Consider the following 18,531-nt stretch of genomic DNA (forward strand, 5'->3'; position numbering starts at 1 on the left):
AGTTAGTCTAACTTTCTGGACTGCTTTTGCTTGACTTTGAATTTGGCCGCCTCATTTTGTCTTCTTCGGTGATTGTGGAAGAGGGACTTTTTAAGCCTATTGTGATATAAAAAGATCCATTGTGCCTCTTTAAGATCAATGTACAGTTAATGAATGTCAGCGTCTGGATGAGAGAGAAGCAAATGTCAATGAGCGTGCTTGTGAAATAGAGTTTGAATGTCGGTACGCTGAGCCCAAGCAGCAACCAAATATACAAACCACTACTCTAGGGTGCTATGGGTACTGGGCAAAAATGGTTGGTGACATCCTGGAACCCTAAAGAAAAGCTACCACTCTTCCAGCAGGTCTAAGACTACACGTGGTAAAGGTTGTTCCATAATACGAACATATCCAAACGTGTTCACCTGCATTCCTGAGTATTCCATCAGGAGATTTATTTGAATACGCCACAAAATCAAGACTTGGTAGTTATATTGTATCTTTTATCAGTTTTGGTTTTTATTCGTAGTCTGACATTCCATTAAAGAACATTGGGTAAATGCATTGAACGTTATTTTCGAGCTCGACGAACCACAACCACTGCAATCGTTTTATTTTCCTATACAATTAGTTCTACGAAAACATCACCCACTTGGTTTATTTCTTCAAGTTTCCAAATGACGTTAACTTTTAAATAAGTGAAGAATTGTCAACGTCTGTCTAAAGAGGGTGAAAGGACGGTATATAGTTGATATGGACTTTATCATAGTGAACTCATCCAATCCTTCCCTGAATTCTGGAACTAACGTTGAGCAGATCGTTCATGCAATACCTTCTCCATTACTTCACTTTACATAAATTCCTGTTTTCTCCAACAATCTTTTTTTCCATTAATGGCTTACAATCATTAAGTTTCGAACAGAAAATCAGGAACAAATAAAAGATAAACAAGAGATCTGAAAATCAGAATTTGAATTAAGTTTATAGAACATTTTATTAATGGAAAAGGCTAATTCGTGAAATCGTTCACCGCACTAATCTATTGAGACACATTTTCTCGAATTCAGGAAAAATGGAAGCCCACCTTTCCGGTCAAAATAGAAATCAGCAATTAAAACTTTACAATCCGCTAACTTGCAATAAGAGAAAGAGAATAAGCAATGAATATTTTATTCAGCGATATAACAGGAGGACCAAGGTAGTAGGTGCGCCAAAACAACAATAGGTACATTACCTACAGATTAGATAGAGACAATAAAACCCACAGAGAGCCAACTACATCTATCTAGATCAGGGTTCTCCAGGTGGAGGTCGAATTGAGATGAGAGAGGTTGACGCTTCAAATAAATTAATATGTTTTTAAAGGACAAAATAATTTATCATAAAAATATGTGAAATTGGAAAACGTTCTCTAAATGTAACCGAAATCATTTCGAAATAAACTTTTTTAATATAGAGTTCTTTACTAAACTTACAATACATTAGATCAGAAATAGGTATCTCGGTAGTAGTTTAATCACATGCCCCTTGGGTAAGAAATCAGACAAACCAGATGTTCACTACAAGGCAAAACAACCCAGATCAAATACAACGAAGACTGCATTTTGATTGACGAAAAAATATTTTAAAAGTGATTGAGAATTGTGTGAATGGTCAAAGTATCTCACCCTACTCTGCCAAAGACTAATTGAGGTCTACTATCAGAACGCAACCTTCCTCCACAAGCAAACTGTGCAGGCTTATCTCAAACTACCGTTTTTAATCTTACGGTAGACGTGGTTTCTGCATTCTACTTCGTTCAAAGAGTCTCATCATGTGGGCTTCAAGCAGTAAAATTGTGTCTTAGGGGGTTAGTTTTAATATAGCGCTGGACATACTTAAACTTAATGAAATGATTGTAAACCCTCCAAAGACCAAGTTATAGCTTTCTCGCTACTTATGTGACAGCCTTACATTGAAATGAAGAACTATCAGAAATCTTTACTGGGCACTAAGCGTGTTACATATAACGGAGTTAAACTCAATAAGAAACTCCAGCTGGACAAATATATAAAGTAACAAAATGTTCAAATCACACAGGCCGAGCTTCATGATGAAGAGGCTTTCTAAGAGGGAAGCTGTGCTTGATGCAAGTTCTTTGGCGTACGATTCATATGTTCGCCCAGTGATACAGTACAAGATAGCATCAACGGCATCACAGAACCCTCTTAAGAAACTATATTTACAGACAGGCTCAGGACGGGAAGTCCTTAATGCCATAGTTGTCATGGAGATGGTATACATACCAATGTAGCCCATCCAAATAAGGCGTATGAGTTTGGTACCCACTATGTTAGGAAGAGTTGAATTGATCTTATTGGAAAGTTTATTAACCGGCACATGACCAAAGCACAAAGAACTTCTACGTTGAGGCCGTAAGTCTGCTAAAGAAAAGAAGGCTAGAAGCTAGCAGTAGACAGAACTTACCCGCACTAACCAAACAGTTTGCCGCCCCCGAGTTGCCCTACAATATGAAAGTTTTACATCTAGTCCCAAAAACACAAATACAAAAAATAAGTAATGAAAAAAGCATGGCAATTACGAGATTGTTTTTTAACAAACTATTCGGAAGCCTCTAAATTACATTTAGGAGAATAGTCTAATTTTTATCCCTAATCTTGAGGTTTAGCCAAATCAAAAAGCACTCAAACAACTATTCTCTACAATTCATTATGCACTCATAGTACATAACTTTGGTTTTCCCTAGATTAAATCAAAAAATTATCTTAAAACAGTATCAATAGAATAAAACTTATAATATTAATAGAGAAGAGCAAACACTAACTGACAACTACACTCACATCTAAAACAGACAATAATACATCACAAGCAACACACACGCACCTGTGTCTAAATGTTACATAAAATCTGTTAACACGTACTTTCACTATTGTGCCATATTTCTTGGTCCATTTACTTAGCAACACTTTATTAATAATCACCGAGACTAACTAATCCTATGTTCATTCATAAATTTAATTGTATATTTCTTATTTATATCATAAATATTTTTGTTTCGAGTCCCCTTGTTAATTATACTATTATTGTCTCATTCATAATTCGCACTTCTCTATATTTCAAGGAGTTCAAGGTATTCTTAATGCGGATAAGAGCAAATTTAGTAATACATATAAGAAGTAGAGAATATAAAATAATTCCTAATAGCATAAAGTCCGTGAAGAGTTCATTTCTTTAAGTCCAGTTATAAATATAAATCTCTAATCTCTTATGATATACATAAATATAGGCAAGTTTGGGTAGCAAAACAGGCTTCTAATTATTATTTGCACAGGCTTTCTTTAAACCATTCGCAGTATAATTATTCATTATTCTTGTCAAGTAATGAATTAATCCATAGTTCCATAAAATCCAGGCAATAATCCTTAATTTTGAAAAAAAAAATGCAAAACCACCTGTCAAGCGTCCTATAGCCCAAAATAAAAATGTGATGAGGCCTTAGCTCTTCTAAGGGCGTTTGTAAGACGGTGGTAGATGATAGATTACCATTAAAGACCTGTCTGCAAAGTGGTAGAAGTTAAGTTAATAAGATCTGTGAAGGAAGATATAAATAAGGGGAAAAGGACTATCTGAGTAAAAAAAAAAAGGTAAGTGCATCGCGGAGTCCGCCTTTAGATTAAATCGTAAAGTTGTCAATTATACATACAGTAATTACTGCACCAGATTCAATAGCTAGGTGACGAGGACCATCAAACTAAAAGATTAAAAGCCATACGAGATGTGTAAACAGCAATTATGTTCAGAATGGCGCTCACTTATTGGGGCTAATCACAACTTTTGAGTACACTCTTTGAGTAAATATAATTAGCAGTGATATTCACAGATTACAAAATAAATTTAACACAAATTCATGTTATTTCTAATTTTGGTGATTTACTTTTGATAAGTAAGCAGATTTATTACATAGTTACAAAAAAAATGTTCATTTAAAAAATTTGCCTAGTTTTCAAAGAAATAGTTTCAAAAAATCAACTACGTACATAGTTCCTTCAGCCTAAAGGACAACTTTAGACAGCCTCCACATGGATTATTTAATTTTATAAATGGTAAATTATTATCAGAGTTGGATATTTTAAAAAATATACATATACGAGGGTCGTTGAACAGTCCGTGCAAAAAGAAAAACTACTTAATTTTTTGGGGTAAACCTTTTTTATTTTTCAACATAGTCTCCTTTTAGGCTTATACACTTCGTCCAACGCTGCTCTAGTTTGTTGATCCCTTCCGAATAATAGGATTTGTCCAAGTCTGAAAAATAGCCATTCGTTTCTGCAATCACCTCCTCGTTTGAATAAAATCTTTTTCCCGCCAGCCATTTCTTCATATTGGGGAACAAATAGTAGTCCGAGGGAGCCAAGTCTGGAGAATAGGGGGGATGTGAAACGAGTTGGAACCCTATTTCCATTAATTTTGCGACCACAACTGCTGAGGTGTGAGCTGGTGCGTTGTCGTGATGGAAAAGGACTTTTTTGTGGGCCAATCGTGGGCGTTTTTCTTGCAGCTCGGTTTTCAAACGGTCCAATAACGATGAATAATATGCACCTGTAATAGTTTTACCCTTTTCCAGATAGTCGATGAGGATTATTCCTTGCGAATCCCAAAAGACAGTCGCCATAATCTTTCCGGCCGAAGGAACGGTCTTCGCCTTTTTTGGCGCAGATTCCCCCTTGGTAACCCATTGTTTAGATTGTTCTTTGGTCTCAGGAGTGTAGTGATGTATCCATGTTTCATCCACAGTGACGAACCGACGCTTAAAGTCCTGCGGATTCTTCTGGAACAGCAGCAAACCGTCCTTGCAACACTTCACACGATTTCGTTTTTGGTCAAGCGTGAGCAATCGCGGCACCCATCTTGCGGATAGCTTTGTCATGTCCAAATGTTGATGCAAAATATTATGTACCCGTTCATTCGAGGTGCCCACAGCACTAGCAATCTCACGCACCTTCACTCTTCTGTCATCCATCACCATATCATGGATTTTATCAATGATTTCTGGAGTAGTAACCTCAACAGGGCGTCCAGAACGTTCAGCGTCACTTGTGCCCATATGGCCACTCCGAAAATTTTGAAACCACTTATAAACTGTTCTAATCGAAGGTGCAGAGTCACCATAATGTTTATCAAGCTTCTCTTTATTCTCCTGAGGCGTTTTGCCTTTCATAAAGTAGTGTTTAATCAACACACGAAATTCTTTTTCGTCCATTTTTTGAAAATCACTCGACTTCCTCGATTCAAACGAATGCCAAACACAAAGAAATAGACCGATCTGGCTGAAACTTGGTGTGTGTTCTTCCAAGAGATGCTACTAACTAAACATAACCTCGATACGCGCCAGTAGTGCTATCTCTCTGACTTTGCACGGGCTTTTCAAACGACCCTCGTATATCGTTACTCATTTATTACTAATTAATGAAATATGCAGTGGCAAGTTATTCTTTATTTACAATTAAATTCTTCATTATTTTATGGATAATTTAGCTAATAACAAATAAGTATTGAATCAGTCGCCCCCTAGAGGATTTACAAAGAATATAAAGCATTTCCACCTCAAACAAGAGGCATTTAGAACTAGAACCAAAAATCACAAGTTTGTAGATTCTAGAATTCTACAAGCTGAAATCGTTTACAATTAGTGCTGATCCTTATCTGACTCTCACATGAACTTCCAGAAGTTTGGCCTATCCTACAATACCTCCATCATCTGCCTGAAAGGACTAGAGTACAAGATGTACCACCAACTTCTTTGATTATACTTATACTTAAAAGACAAACAATTATACTACTTTCTAGGAATCTGATTTTACCTGTCGTAGAATTATGTGTTTAATACTCCAGACCAGTTTTGGGCTTTCAACCATCAGAGGTTAACTCAATCAAAGCAAGATGTCCATTTTCTCTTGCTGGATTATAATTTAAATTCTCTATGAAAATGTACTGGACTGAACAATGCATTACATTTCTTATAGTAATTTATAACATAAAAAAACAATACAACTAACTATAATTGAGATGAGAGAGGTTGACACTTCAAATAAATTAATATGTTTTTAAAGGATAAGAAACTCCAGCTGGACAAATATATAAAGTAACAAACTGTTCAAATCACACAGGCCGAGCCTCATGATGAAGAGGCTTTCTAAGAGGGAAGCTGTGCATGATGCATTCTGATATAATTGCAAGCGTGTATATTAATTTTTGAATAAAATAAATGGTGTTTGTTTGTTTTTTTATTCTAATGTGTAAAATCTTCTAAATTAAATGATAATTAAGAATTTAGAAATGACCGGGAAAGGGGTAATTATCTTAATGAGGAACGTAAATAACTGCTAATGGACTCAACAGTTAATTTCTACTTCTCACTAGTTCAAAATTAATTAGAAAAAAGAAAAACTATTTCAACTGCTATTCTTTATTCTGCTATGATATTCTTTAAAATGGACGATTTTTACACACCTTTTACCACTTTTAGTACCTATTCTTAGACTTTCCACTTTTAAAAATATGTATTGAATAGTAATTTCTTCTAGCAGGAAATTATGATCAATTTCAAATATCTGTAAATATGAATGAATATGATATGAATCAACTGCTAATAAAATATTTCTCCATTTATTTGAAATGGTTGCAGAAGATATCACACTGCCTTCTATTGAATTTAGTAGAGTGAACTTTGGTTGAAGACCTAACTAGCAAAAAATATTTACTTCTTTCTTTTAAAAAAAAGTGTTATTTGATGATGACCGGATCAAGTACATATTTAACAACAATTTTGGTTTTATGATACAATAACGTATTAGCTTTCCTACTCTATTGAAGCTCTTGATGAATGACACCAAAGAAGCGTATTAATAGAAATTTTCCCAAAAATTTTCCCTAATATAAACATATATTTTCTGAAATGACCATCTTTAAGTACTAGTTCTGCACAAGGCAGCAAAATAAAATTTAAAAATCAATAATTACATTTTACTCTTGCTGACAAAAATTTATTAAAATAAATTATAAGTACCATTAACTTGGTGAGGTATAATTACAATTTCAATTTGTATTTAAAGATAATTATTAAAGAATTCGTCAGGTGATTAAGACTGCACGTAATCATATTAAAGAATTCGTCAGGTGATTAAGACTGCACGTAATCATATTAAAGAATACGTCCGGTGATTAAAACTGCACGTAATCATAATAAGGCTTTGAAAAGAACCAGCACATAGTTTAATTTTTAGATTTGTCAGTAAGCCTTTGATAAAATATACTACAATGGTTTAATTACAAAACAAAAAAATAAAGCAAAAGCAGGATTCCCTGAATGAATCCGATTATTTTTCACCCAAAAGGCAGAAAATTTAATTTTAATCGTTATTCCACCCCTGAAGAGTCATAAATGAAGGTAAGTTCAGTGTTAATTCTGTTTAATCTTTGGCTTGTTACTACGTTGATCACATTGATTCAACTCTAAATGTAATGATACGATCCCTCGTACATTCCAAGCGATTTACTTCCTTTAGTATCAGCAATGACAACTTTTCAGTTTTCGTGTAAAGTTATGAACTGTTATATATTAATTATTTCATTCCCAATTTATTAATTTTGTCGACTCCTTTGATTCATAAAAATATTTGCAAAAAATGTACTTATTTTAGCGTTCAATGTATTTTCTTTCTTACGAAGACGTTAATATTTTAAGACCACCTTGCTATTGCATATAAATGATAACTGTAGTTTCTATAAGCTTCAATGTTAGTAAAACCAATTTTACTTATCTACAGCTACACCACCTTGAATCGTAGATGGTGAAAAAGTAATAGAATAATGAAGATTCTTTTCTTCGTTTTCCTCTTAAGTTTAAAAACAAAAAAAGTCACTACTACAAAGTCATACCAATCTGAAATCTTAAAGTCCACTCTATTTGGAATTACGCAAATTGCCGCAACAAAACATGTTTGCGACAGGCAGGATGGACTTATCACTATCTAGGTGTTACTGCTGGCTGTAACTAACGGGTACCTATTGCAAACTTCTTATTCACTTTAAAAACAATTAGATTTATCTTTCATTTGCTAACGCATTATCCTGTCCACAAAAAATAAAAACCCGGCCTTGTACTTATAACCTCTGAATATATACTATGTATGCATAAATATATTTTTAAGATTCCACTAAATACCAAAATTTGCCTATCTTCTTGTTACTTCAGATTAATTTTTAAAAAACTAGTGTTATAACTGCATGCAAGCGTCTGTTTATCTTGTAAATAATAGCCGACAACAATTTCTTTTTCATTTGATACAACCCTCGTCATTTTCCAAAAAAAAATCTTACATTTTTAGATTTACTTCAAAGTAATTAATATATGTATATTGAAACCTCATCAATTCAAACTCTTTTACCATTTCAAAAATCAGTAACAGCTCAGCTTAATTGGTACATAACAATGTTGTCTTCAATCCATATGATCTCAAATTACATGCTTTCCCATTGATTAAAAAAGCAATAGCAAAACTTAATAACCAAAATAAAATGAACGGGAACTTAATATCCACGATAAAATTATTGATGTGGTTGCATTCTCAAATAAATAAAATCAAGAATTATTTATAAATAGAATGTAATTTAATACAAAATTCTTCTCACACCTTTTACCTGCACAATAACTATCAGAAACTAGACATGGAACACCGAACAAGAAACTAGAAAAAAATGAATGTTCTTGCGGATTCGTTCACTATAACGAATCTGTTAGTAACTATTTGAATTCATATTATTAAATTTCTTTGGTACAAAATTAATCAAATTAAGGAAAAAATACTTACAAATGAAGGCTATTGCTTTACATTGACGATGAGATGAATTCCAAAGATTGTCTTAATTTGAAAAAAAGATTTTGCTGTTAACTTATGTAGTTCATCAATTGTGGTTCAACCGCTTGTTGATAATATCGCCGACTCTAACTTGGCTAGCCGTGAGCATTTTATAGAAGGAGCTCATTAAACCGACAGATTATGAATAAAGGATTCAAAAACATTAATACCTAACTCTAGACGCACTTCAATTCTTTAAAATGAATTCTGCATACTCCGGTGCGTACTGACATGACCCATCTAAACATTTGAATTGTTAATATTAGACCCTTTTATTTGTGTAAATAGTAAATTCAAGATTAAAAAATCTAAGGTTTGTTGGATTTTGTTAACTTGTCTTACTCAACATGTCACAGATGTTACTCTTCACGTTTTTCGGCAGTTCGGCTCGTATTGTATGCCCTCAACAGTCGCTGATGTGATTCGGAGTTGCTTCTACGTGAAAGAACTTGAACTCTGTACAGGCTATATTCTGTGTGGCTACCAGTTGGTGACTGTAGCTTTGTCTCCTTATTTATGTGGTTAGTATTTGGTTTAAGTAATTTGTAACTGTTTCTGTTACTAATTAAGTTATTTTTTGTATTTTTGTCAAATTCTTTGTTCTTGGTCCTAGGGATGTTAATGTTAGACCCTTGTTGAGTGGTTGGCAGGAAATGCTAAGGCATTTTCTTTGTGTTGCCAAACGTTTTCCCCGTATGATTTCGGAGCCACTAACGAGGGCACACCCAGCCGTGCCAAAAAGTTCTGCAAACAGCGAATTATGAAAATTCAGGATCTAAACCAACAAACCAGTTGGTTTTTAAAATTATAGTTAATACATTTCTAAATTATAAAGTACTGAGATGCTATTTAAAAATATTCCTCTTTTGACACTTGGATGTGTTGAGAATCTACCGTAGAGACAATTAAGATAACTTTCAGCATATCTACATCTGGGAAAACGCTAATTATATATATATATATAACTTCCACAAAATTTCAATGTCATGCCCCTGACTTCCAACAAGAGAACCAACGTACCAGTCCGACGAACAGAAACTGCAGTTCAAGGGCATTGGGGAAAGTTACTTAATACAGATTTCATCATTATGTCTTCTTTTTATATTTTATAAGGTCTTTTACCTATAAGTTTCAGACAAAATGGAATATTACAGTAATCTTTTGTCAACCTGATTTTTATACGGTGACAAAATATACTCACCACCTTAAAAACATTTCTGATATTGTTAAACTTTAATTCTACCAAAGAATTTTTTTAATTTATTTTTTTGGATTGCTTTTCTTTTTAAACAATTTTTATTCAATACAGTATTTTCAATCCGTTTCTCTTAAAACTTCATCGCTCTCGCCTGAAGTCTCACTTGTAAAATCGGTTAAATCCTGACATTTCTTTCTTCTGGGCATTTCTAAGCTAATCCTGCCAGTTTGTGTCAATCTCGGTCCATAACCCCTCTTGCATACTGAAGAGTAAAACACAAAATAACTGTTCAGCAAATTCGCACTTCTGCAAATTTCCTCAAATTTGAAATTTCAGCAATGCTTTTAACATTACTTAATTTTTAATACAAGAGTAATTATAAATTATTTTGAAGGCCGTTTATGAGCTAGTCAGTTCTCTGAGAACCTCTTAAAAATACACTTTTCTTTGGTCTAAAAATCATCATCAATCCACACATATTTCTGAATATGATATGTTATATAAGATATTAAAATATACATCAAAATTCGTATATATTCCATGACTTCGATAAAAAAGAAGAACCTTCAGAAAAGGCCAAAAATATATATATTTTTTTAAAAAACATGTTTTGATAGCGAGGAAATAATTGTTATAAATTGTCATATTTCATTTGATGGTCATCTTGTAATTGCACAACTGCACTAAGTTAGAGAAGAAATTACCATAAAACTCAGGGTCGAACATTAGTTTTTGCAATCATAAGATAAACAAACTGAATTAGAGACTATTACTAACGTAGAGAGGTAGGTGCAAAGCAGAGATGAGACCACAACTTAGACTAATGCCAAGAAGACGAGTAGCCACTGGCTGTGGACTGCATTGAGATGAATCAGTTATCTTTCGTAAAAAACTACACTTAGTGAAAATTCTCGATATGATTGATTGTTCGTCAACATTTTGAGTCTCTTCTCCGACGACATCGGCGCCTTGAGAAACGGTACCCCCATTGTCCCAATCTCAGTAGTTGGAACATTGAAATAGTTCTAAAACCTTGCCCGAAACCTAAATTGCTTCCAACAAAGGTCAATTTTTGCTGAAGGTTCGAACCACGCTGGAATCTGAAACGTAGCTAAACCATTACATCTGGCAATATGCCCAGCAATAGTCGTTGTTCACGTCAAACTCTGCTACTGACACTGCTCAACGAAAATTCATAACAATGCTCTACCGCAAGACACATATTCAACTTACCAAAATGGTCACAGACTTTTTTTTTATTCAACGGACGGAGTAATTTATCATACATATTTCTACCAATATACAAGCGTTGCAACAACTTGCTGAAAGAGAAACACTTAAAAAAAACAGATAATGTCTTCCAACTGTTCGCAGAACTTTGAGGAATTCTTACATGATAATGTGGTTGTAAATTGTTAGACGAACCGTTTTGAAAGACCAGTCGCAACACAGATAAAATTCGTATACGAAATAACTAATAAGCGTTTGTGTATACACCCACACATATACATATAAATATGTATATAAGCACAACAGAAAATTGAAACAAATATACATACATACATATTTACATAAAGAACACTTTTAACCTTGACTGGCAACCGTAAAAGGTCGGCCGGTATCATAATATAAATTGGGCGGCTTCTATTATTATTATTGAGTTTAATAGGCCTACAATTATTTGGTTGACGCAATGAACAAACAAAAAAAATTACTAACTTACTATCATCAAAGCCTTAATTGGATCAGTGTGAATTAGATGAAACATTGATACGCATTCTATTGTCAGGTTATTCCGTCTTAGCAGGCTTCTTTATTATAATTAATGTGTTTGATAGTTTTAATATATCCTCGAATCCTTTTTAGAAAATTGGTCTGTTGTATTTGTATCTACCGAAATTCAAAAACAAATTGTTGTAGAGTTTAAATTTGATATTCACTCGAGTGTTAGAACAAGAACCACTTTATTAGATTTAATTTTTGTATGGCTCCGTGGAAATTGCCATGATGAGTTTCCCTATGATTAAATCAGTACGTGGACGGCCTAAGCTACTAAAAAACCAATAGCTTAGTTCATGATTTATACTCCAACAATGAGATACGCTCTTTTGTTGTAGGGTGCGTATACGGTTAGTGTTAATATAAGCGTGATAATGAAGGTCTTTCATTAGCCTGTGGGTTCGTTAAACCTAAATATTTGAAATGAATATTTCCGCACTATGTTTTTTGTGATTGTTATAACTGCTTCTGTCAAAATAAATATTGTTTGGCTAGGGTCCCGACAGAGATACTCACAAATTTCTCTTAAAATAACGCTGCGGAATTCTTTACTTTTTAAACACCGAAACGAAAAAATAAGAAAAACACTTTTTCAGAATCTTTATAATATTAAAGTAACATATAAATGTAATATTAAAAACAAGTCAGAATCCTAAATTTGAGTGCATTGTTTAATAAATAGAATTATAACTTCTTTATGTGGATATCAACCTTCTCTACATGAAACATTTTACCAGAAAATATTATCTTGGCAGCGCCGTTTAGTTTTTACCTGAGGTGATTTATGACAAGCAAAGCATCATCTCTACTAGACAGAGCAATGTATGTACTGCAACATTAAATGTTACAAGATATGTGTGAATAATGGGAAAAAGTGAAAGATGTGCTTGCGTGTTAACACCAAATTTTTTTTATTTACAGATATATTCCGTAAAAACCTTCCAGAATGTCTCTAAATAACCAACATCTCACCTATTTTTATCTAGTAAAAGATAAAATAAATTAAGATCATTGATATTACGGTTTTGTTTTTTTTTTTTTTATAAAAAAATGCAAATCCATCACTTCAACCATTTATTAAAGAGATTACTATTACACATAATGAACTTAATTAACTTTGTGAAATCCCAATCTTTCCACCTCACTTATTATTTCTGGATATTTAAAATCTTCTGGTTTATTGTTAAATTCCTCTATCAAATCTAGACGTTTTGTCGATTCCCCATTGTAAAACATTTGTGTCAAATTTATTAAAAATTGGCAATCCAGAGGAGATACTATGTCTTTATCATATTCACCTCTCATCAAAATTATATCTTTTTCCTTGAGTTCAGAAAAATAAGTTACTGCTAGGCATTCTGGTGCGTTTTCACCATGTTTTTTAAATTGCACTAAGGGTGTAAAATGTAATTCACTGTCTGTATATTGAAACAGGAAAAATTCATAACCATCACCTCTGGGCAGAGGAAACACAAAGGTTGGATATTTGGTATAATTTTGGTTCAATTTATCAAACTGTTCTTTGTTATATGTAGAAAATAAAACATCTTTACCTTTATGATAATCCATCCAAATATTCTTTATCTCATCAGCTGACTTATTTTCAACCATATCTAACTTTAAAATATCTCCAAGAAATTTTTTTACACTGCTACCTTTTGGATTGACATCTTTAGGCTCAGGATATTTTATCTGTTTCTTTTTTTCACTGTTCTTCTGCTTTTCTTTAGCTTTCACTCTAGCATAGTATTCTGCCGGTTGCTCTTTGCGTAATTTTTCAATCTTTTCATGATATTTAGAAAAATATGGATTATTCTCTAATTCTTCTTCCACTTTTTTCAAATTAATAGTTGAAGTCATTATAGTTCTGGCTCGTAAATAAGAAAATCTACAATTTTTTAATAATTTAAAACTGCACAGGGCCATAAAATTTTAGTCACATTCAATACACCGGGACATAACATTTATCACCAAGTTCCTAAAATAATTCGAAGGAAGGTTCTACCAGTACAGGTTGTAGCAATCAGACGAGTTCTCAAGGTAACAAATACATGGGAAATTGCGTATTTAAAAAATTCCCTCACCTTTAATATTTTAAAATTGAAAGAAATGAATGAACAATAACTTTCTAATAAAAAAATTAGTATTGTTATATAAGTTTGAAATCTACAATTAATTATTTCTCAAATAATTTTAAGATTTGAACACATACAATCCCCGGCTATAAATGACTAATATTTCACAGTGGTAAAGAACAGACAATTCCATTATGAAATATCTCTTTAAAAAAAGCAAAAATAAGTAATGATGTATTGATAATTAGCTAAAATCTCTGCTCTTTCATTCGCCTATTATTTTCACCATTACATAACTAATGATGTTCAACCTTAATTTTCGTCATATCTACCGCTTAGAAAGAAACGTTGAACTCACTATAAACTTTTAACCACTATTCCTTACAATAATGTGACATTTGCTTAAGTAAACATAATTATTTTCGAGAAGTAAAAATTCCCATCAGTAAAAGTATACAGAACAATTAGATTTGCATACCGCTGTTGTTAAAACTGTAGTGTATTCATAAAATATGTTGACAGATTAAAAAAATAAATAAAATATGTAAGTTCGCTTTAGATTTATGGAATAATCAATTTATCAATTGGAACTACTTACTTTTTAATACATATAATCCTGAATCTGAATCTAGTTTTATTGAAATTCATTTAGATATTTTTTAAAAATAACCAGAAAGAAAAAGAATTAGACGAAAATGATTAAGTTGTTGGGTGAAAAATGTGTAGCTTTTCTTCTTAGATGGACAAAATTAATTACGCCAACATTTAATGAGACATAATTTGAGATTCTTGGAAATTTGTGAAAATCATGACCTTATTATTCTGAATGGTCGATTCCCGGGTGATACTGAGGGCGAGTATACTTTCATTAATAAGAATGGTTGCTCTGTAATTGATGTTTGTGCTGCATCTTATGACTGCATTTCATTAATCTATGATTTTCAGGTATTATTAGAAAATTTTTCTGATCATCAACCGATAAAGGTTACTTTGAATTTGGATTTTCATGAGAAAGTAGTCACTATGCCTTTACTACCTCAGTTATGCTGGTCGGATAGTCTTTCTGGTCTTTATAAAAATAATTTAGTAAATGTTTTGGAAAAAATAAATTCATTCCCGTTAGATGTCCAACAATGGCTAGATACTTTAATTAGTGCTATCAAATCTTCCTCTCCGTTGTCTAATTGCTGTTCTTCCTATATAAGATCCAGTAGAAAAAAACCGTGGTATGATGGTTCTTGCCATCATGCTAGAAAGAGATCGTTTAATTTGTTAAAACTTTTTCGCTCCAGTAATTCTTCATTGGTTAAAAATGCCTACATTGAAGCTAATAAAGAATATAAAAATATTTGTCTCAATAAGAAAAGAGAATACTTTGGCTCCCTGGTAAGCAAGTGTGTAATAGCCAAGGACTCAAAAGATTTGTGGCATATTTTTAATAATTTTAAAAATAAAAAGTTTACTTGTGGAAATACTATTTTAATGAGTGCCTGGGTATCCCATTTTGATAATCTTTTGAACCCGTCCGATGCTCTTTTTGCAATTCACTATGCTAGTCCTCAGGTTTTTGATTCATTCTTGGATGCTCCTTTTTCAATGGAGGAATTGTCCTCAGTAATTTCTAGTTTGAAAAGTAATAAGGCCCCCGGCCCAGACCGAGTTACTTATGAATTTTTTAAAAACGGTCCTGATATTTTATTTGACAATCTTTTGTCACTATTTAATTACATTTATAATAATGGTGTTACACCTTCCTCCTTTAGTTCTTCAATTATTTTCCCATTATTCAAACGGGGTGCGGTGAATGATGTGTCCAATTACAGGGGAATTTCTTGTATAGATGAGGTTACCAAAATTTTTACAGGGTTACTTCTCAGACGTTTGGAACGCTTTATATATGATAATCAACTGCTGAGCGAATATCAGGCGGGGTTTCGGCGGGGATATTCAACACTGGACAATATATTTGTACTCTCTAACATTGTAAAGCTTACTCTTTTAAAACGGTCTCAAAAGCTATACTGCTTCTTCGTTGATTTTTCGGCCGCCTTCGACCGTGTAAATCGTCAAGCATTATTTTTAAAGCTTTTCAATATAGGTATTTCCTGAAAATTTGGCACAGTGTTGCAATCACTGTACTCGGAAACTTTAGCTGCTGTTGGATGTAAAGATGGGATTTCCCAGTTTTTCCGCGTGGAAAGTGGCGTCCGGCAGGGTTGCCTGCTAAGCCCACTGCTTTTCTCGATTTTCTTGGATGAGTTGCCCATTTGTCTTGAAAGTGTTCGTTTTTCAAATACTGTAATAAAGGTATTAATGTACGCAGACGATATCGTTTTGATCAGTGACAACCCGATTAAACTCCAAAGAAATATAAACATTCTAGATGCCTACTGTATGCAGTGGGGTTTAACAGTTAATTTAGAGAAATCCAAGATATTGGTATTCAGAAAAGGAGGGAGACTATCTTCTCGTGAGAAATGGTTTTACAGAGGGCAGAGGATGGATACTGTCAACAGCTATAAGTATTTAGGTGTAGTTCTCACTCCTCGCCTCTGTTTTAATACTCATAAAAATGTCTTCTGCTAAAATGGCTCTTAACTCTGTTTGGTCGAAATTGCTCTCCCAAAACTTAGTTCCTGTTTCGCAAAAGTTCCAGCTTTTTAATTCTGTTTCTAGGTCAATTGCTTGCTATGCAGTACAGGTCTGGGGTTTCCTATGCTACGATGAATTAGAAAAATTATTACGTTTTTTTTATTAAAAAAACTTTTTTGCTTACCGTCAATAACCCCAAATTTTATATTGTATTTAGAGACTGGTGTGGACTTGTTGGAGGTGTTTACCCTGAGACTGCATTTCAAATATTGTCTAAAAGTTTTGAATCTACCTGAGTACCGTCTTCCTAGAATACTTGCATTGGAAGTAATTAAACGTAAAGTATTCTGGTTTGAACACTGGATCAATCTTTTTGACAAATATTCTACTGGTTTCTTCCCCTCAGTTGAGAATATGCATCTATGGAGTGGTCAGTTGCCTGTTCTGTTGGATACTGTTAGGCTGGCGCATCGGGAGGAGTGTGTAGAAAAAGCCAGATCGTCGACAAAGTTTTTATTCTATAAAAAATTAAACTTCTCGTTAAATCTTTTTTCTTTTGAGCGAGATTCCCAGGCCAACTCTTACCCATTAAAAGATCTTTGCTGGTTTTTTAAATTGAGAGGTGAGTTGTTGTTTTTAAACTGTACTCCTTGGGTCGAAAGGCAAATTGAACTCTGCTCTTTATGTAATTTGAATGTTAGGGAGGATATTATGCATTTTTTGGCAGTGTGTCCCATACTATCAGAATTTCGAACAAGGTATCTGGGTGCGTCTACCTTTTCGGAGCCTGAGATGGTCATTTTACTAAACTCTTTTAATAAAAATTTAATTATATTTGCTAGTCGTGCATGGCAGTACCGATATTTCCTTGTCCAAGAATTTAATTATTAAATTGCTGGAATATTGCATATTTCTGTTTTTTCTTGTTTTATTTTATATCACTTCATTGTAGTTAAATTATTTTATTTTATTTTTTTGGCACTTTTTGATTTTAAGTATTCTTATCTTGTTTTATTTGTTAATAAGTATATATATATTTGATATTTTGTGTAACCCCAACCTCCGGCTGACGGAATTTATTCCAAGCCGTACATACTTTGTATTCAAGAATTTTTGTTCATTTTCTTTTCTATTTCAATAAAAGTATATTATTATTATTATTATTATTATTATTATTATTATTATTATGAGACATAATTAAACAATTTGTCTCAGCCACAAAAGGAATTCTGAAAATAAAAACAATAAGAATGTTTATAATAAAACAATTTTTTCCAAGTATTAAAGTAACTGTACATATTATGAAAGATTAAGCTGCTAATTTTGTAATAGCTGCATTACTAGATAATGTATAAATAGAATTGTGTAATATTAATTAAAACTGTCCGGTAGGACAGTTGTATAAGGGTTGATCGTCAAAAACTGCACGAAAAAGCGTAACGTTGAAAAACACCCAACTTTGACAATTTTTTTCTCTTTTTCTATAAAAGATAAAATTCCCAAATTTTCTTTAAAATATAGGGCAAACCCTCCTTTATAGCTGTAATTTTTTTGCAACCACCCAGATCTAATAGGTTTCGAGAAAAAAGTTGCTGAAAATGAGCAAAAACGGCTTTTTCAAAAAATGTTCTTGTTCTTGTTCTTGTTGTTGTTGTTGTTGTTGTTCTTCTTCTTCTTGTTACCTTTTTTGTAAACAACGTAGCGCCTAAACGCGTGAACCGATTTTCATGAATGAGGTGTCATTCGATTCGGAATTTTATGTAGATGTGCCTTTTGAGGGTCTCGATCCTGTACATCGAATGGGAGAGGAGTTAGCCCCCTTTATGTAAGGCCCCCTCCAAAATTATTATTACTAATTACTCTGTAAATCTTAGCCCGATTTTGATAAAATTTGGTAGGATGATAGGGTTAGGGCTCCCCTACGTAACATTAAAGCGGCAATCAGCTCTTACACTTGTTAAGGGGAAGTATAGGAATCGTTTCAAATTAT

At 33.1% G+C, this 18,531-nt stretch overlaps 2 protein-coding genes across 5 annotated transcripts in view; one reads left to right on the forward strand and one right to left on the reverse strand.

The window, feature by feature from the left end:
• The window catches only part of LOC141450294 (very long chain fatty acid elongase 7-like), a 50,818-nt gene that overhangs the window by 17,157 nt on the left and 15,130 nt on the right, over positions 1–18,531 (forward strand). The window contains exons 1-2 of one of the 4 annotated variants that reach the window (XM_074120588.1): positions 7,225–7,426; positions 9,254–9,418. The exons of 1 other annotated variant lie outside the window; for it this stretch is intronic. The gene's annotated coding sequence lies outside the window, so the exon portion shown is untranslated. Of the gene's footprint in view, positions 1–7,224; positions 7,427–9,253; positions 9,419–18,531 lie in introns of those variants that run through there. 2 more of the 4 variants (XM_074120589.1, XM_074120590.1) reach the window with 2 other exon arrangements.
• LOC141450295 (ATP synthase mitochondrial F1 complex assembly factor 1) lies at positions 12,936–13,894 on the reverse strand. The gene has a single exon (XM_074120591.1). It carries the CDS (start codon positions 13,798–13,800, stop codon positions 12,982–12,984), a length of 819 nt encoding a protein of 272 aa, XP_073976692.1. The 5' UTR covers positions 13,801–13,894; the 3' UTR covers positions 12,936–12,981.

Source organism: Rhodnius prolixus, unplaced genomic scaffold (genome assembly GCF_049639745.1).
Source record: "Rhodnius prolixus isolate KJV_2025 unplaced genomic scaffold, Rpr scaffold_2, whole genome shotgun sequence".
In the NCBI taxonomy this organism is placed as follows: Eukaryota; Metazoa; Arthropoda; class Insecta; order Hemiptera; family Reduviidae; genus Rhodnius; species Rhodnius prolixus.

Bases quoted from the DNA above. Each gene is read 5' to 3' on its own strand.
- LOC141450295 (XM_074120591.1), bottom strand. From the start codon at position 13,800: ATGGCCCTGTGCAGTTTTAAATTATTAAAAAATTGTAGATTTTCTTAT.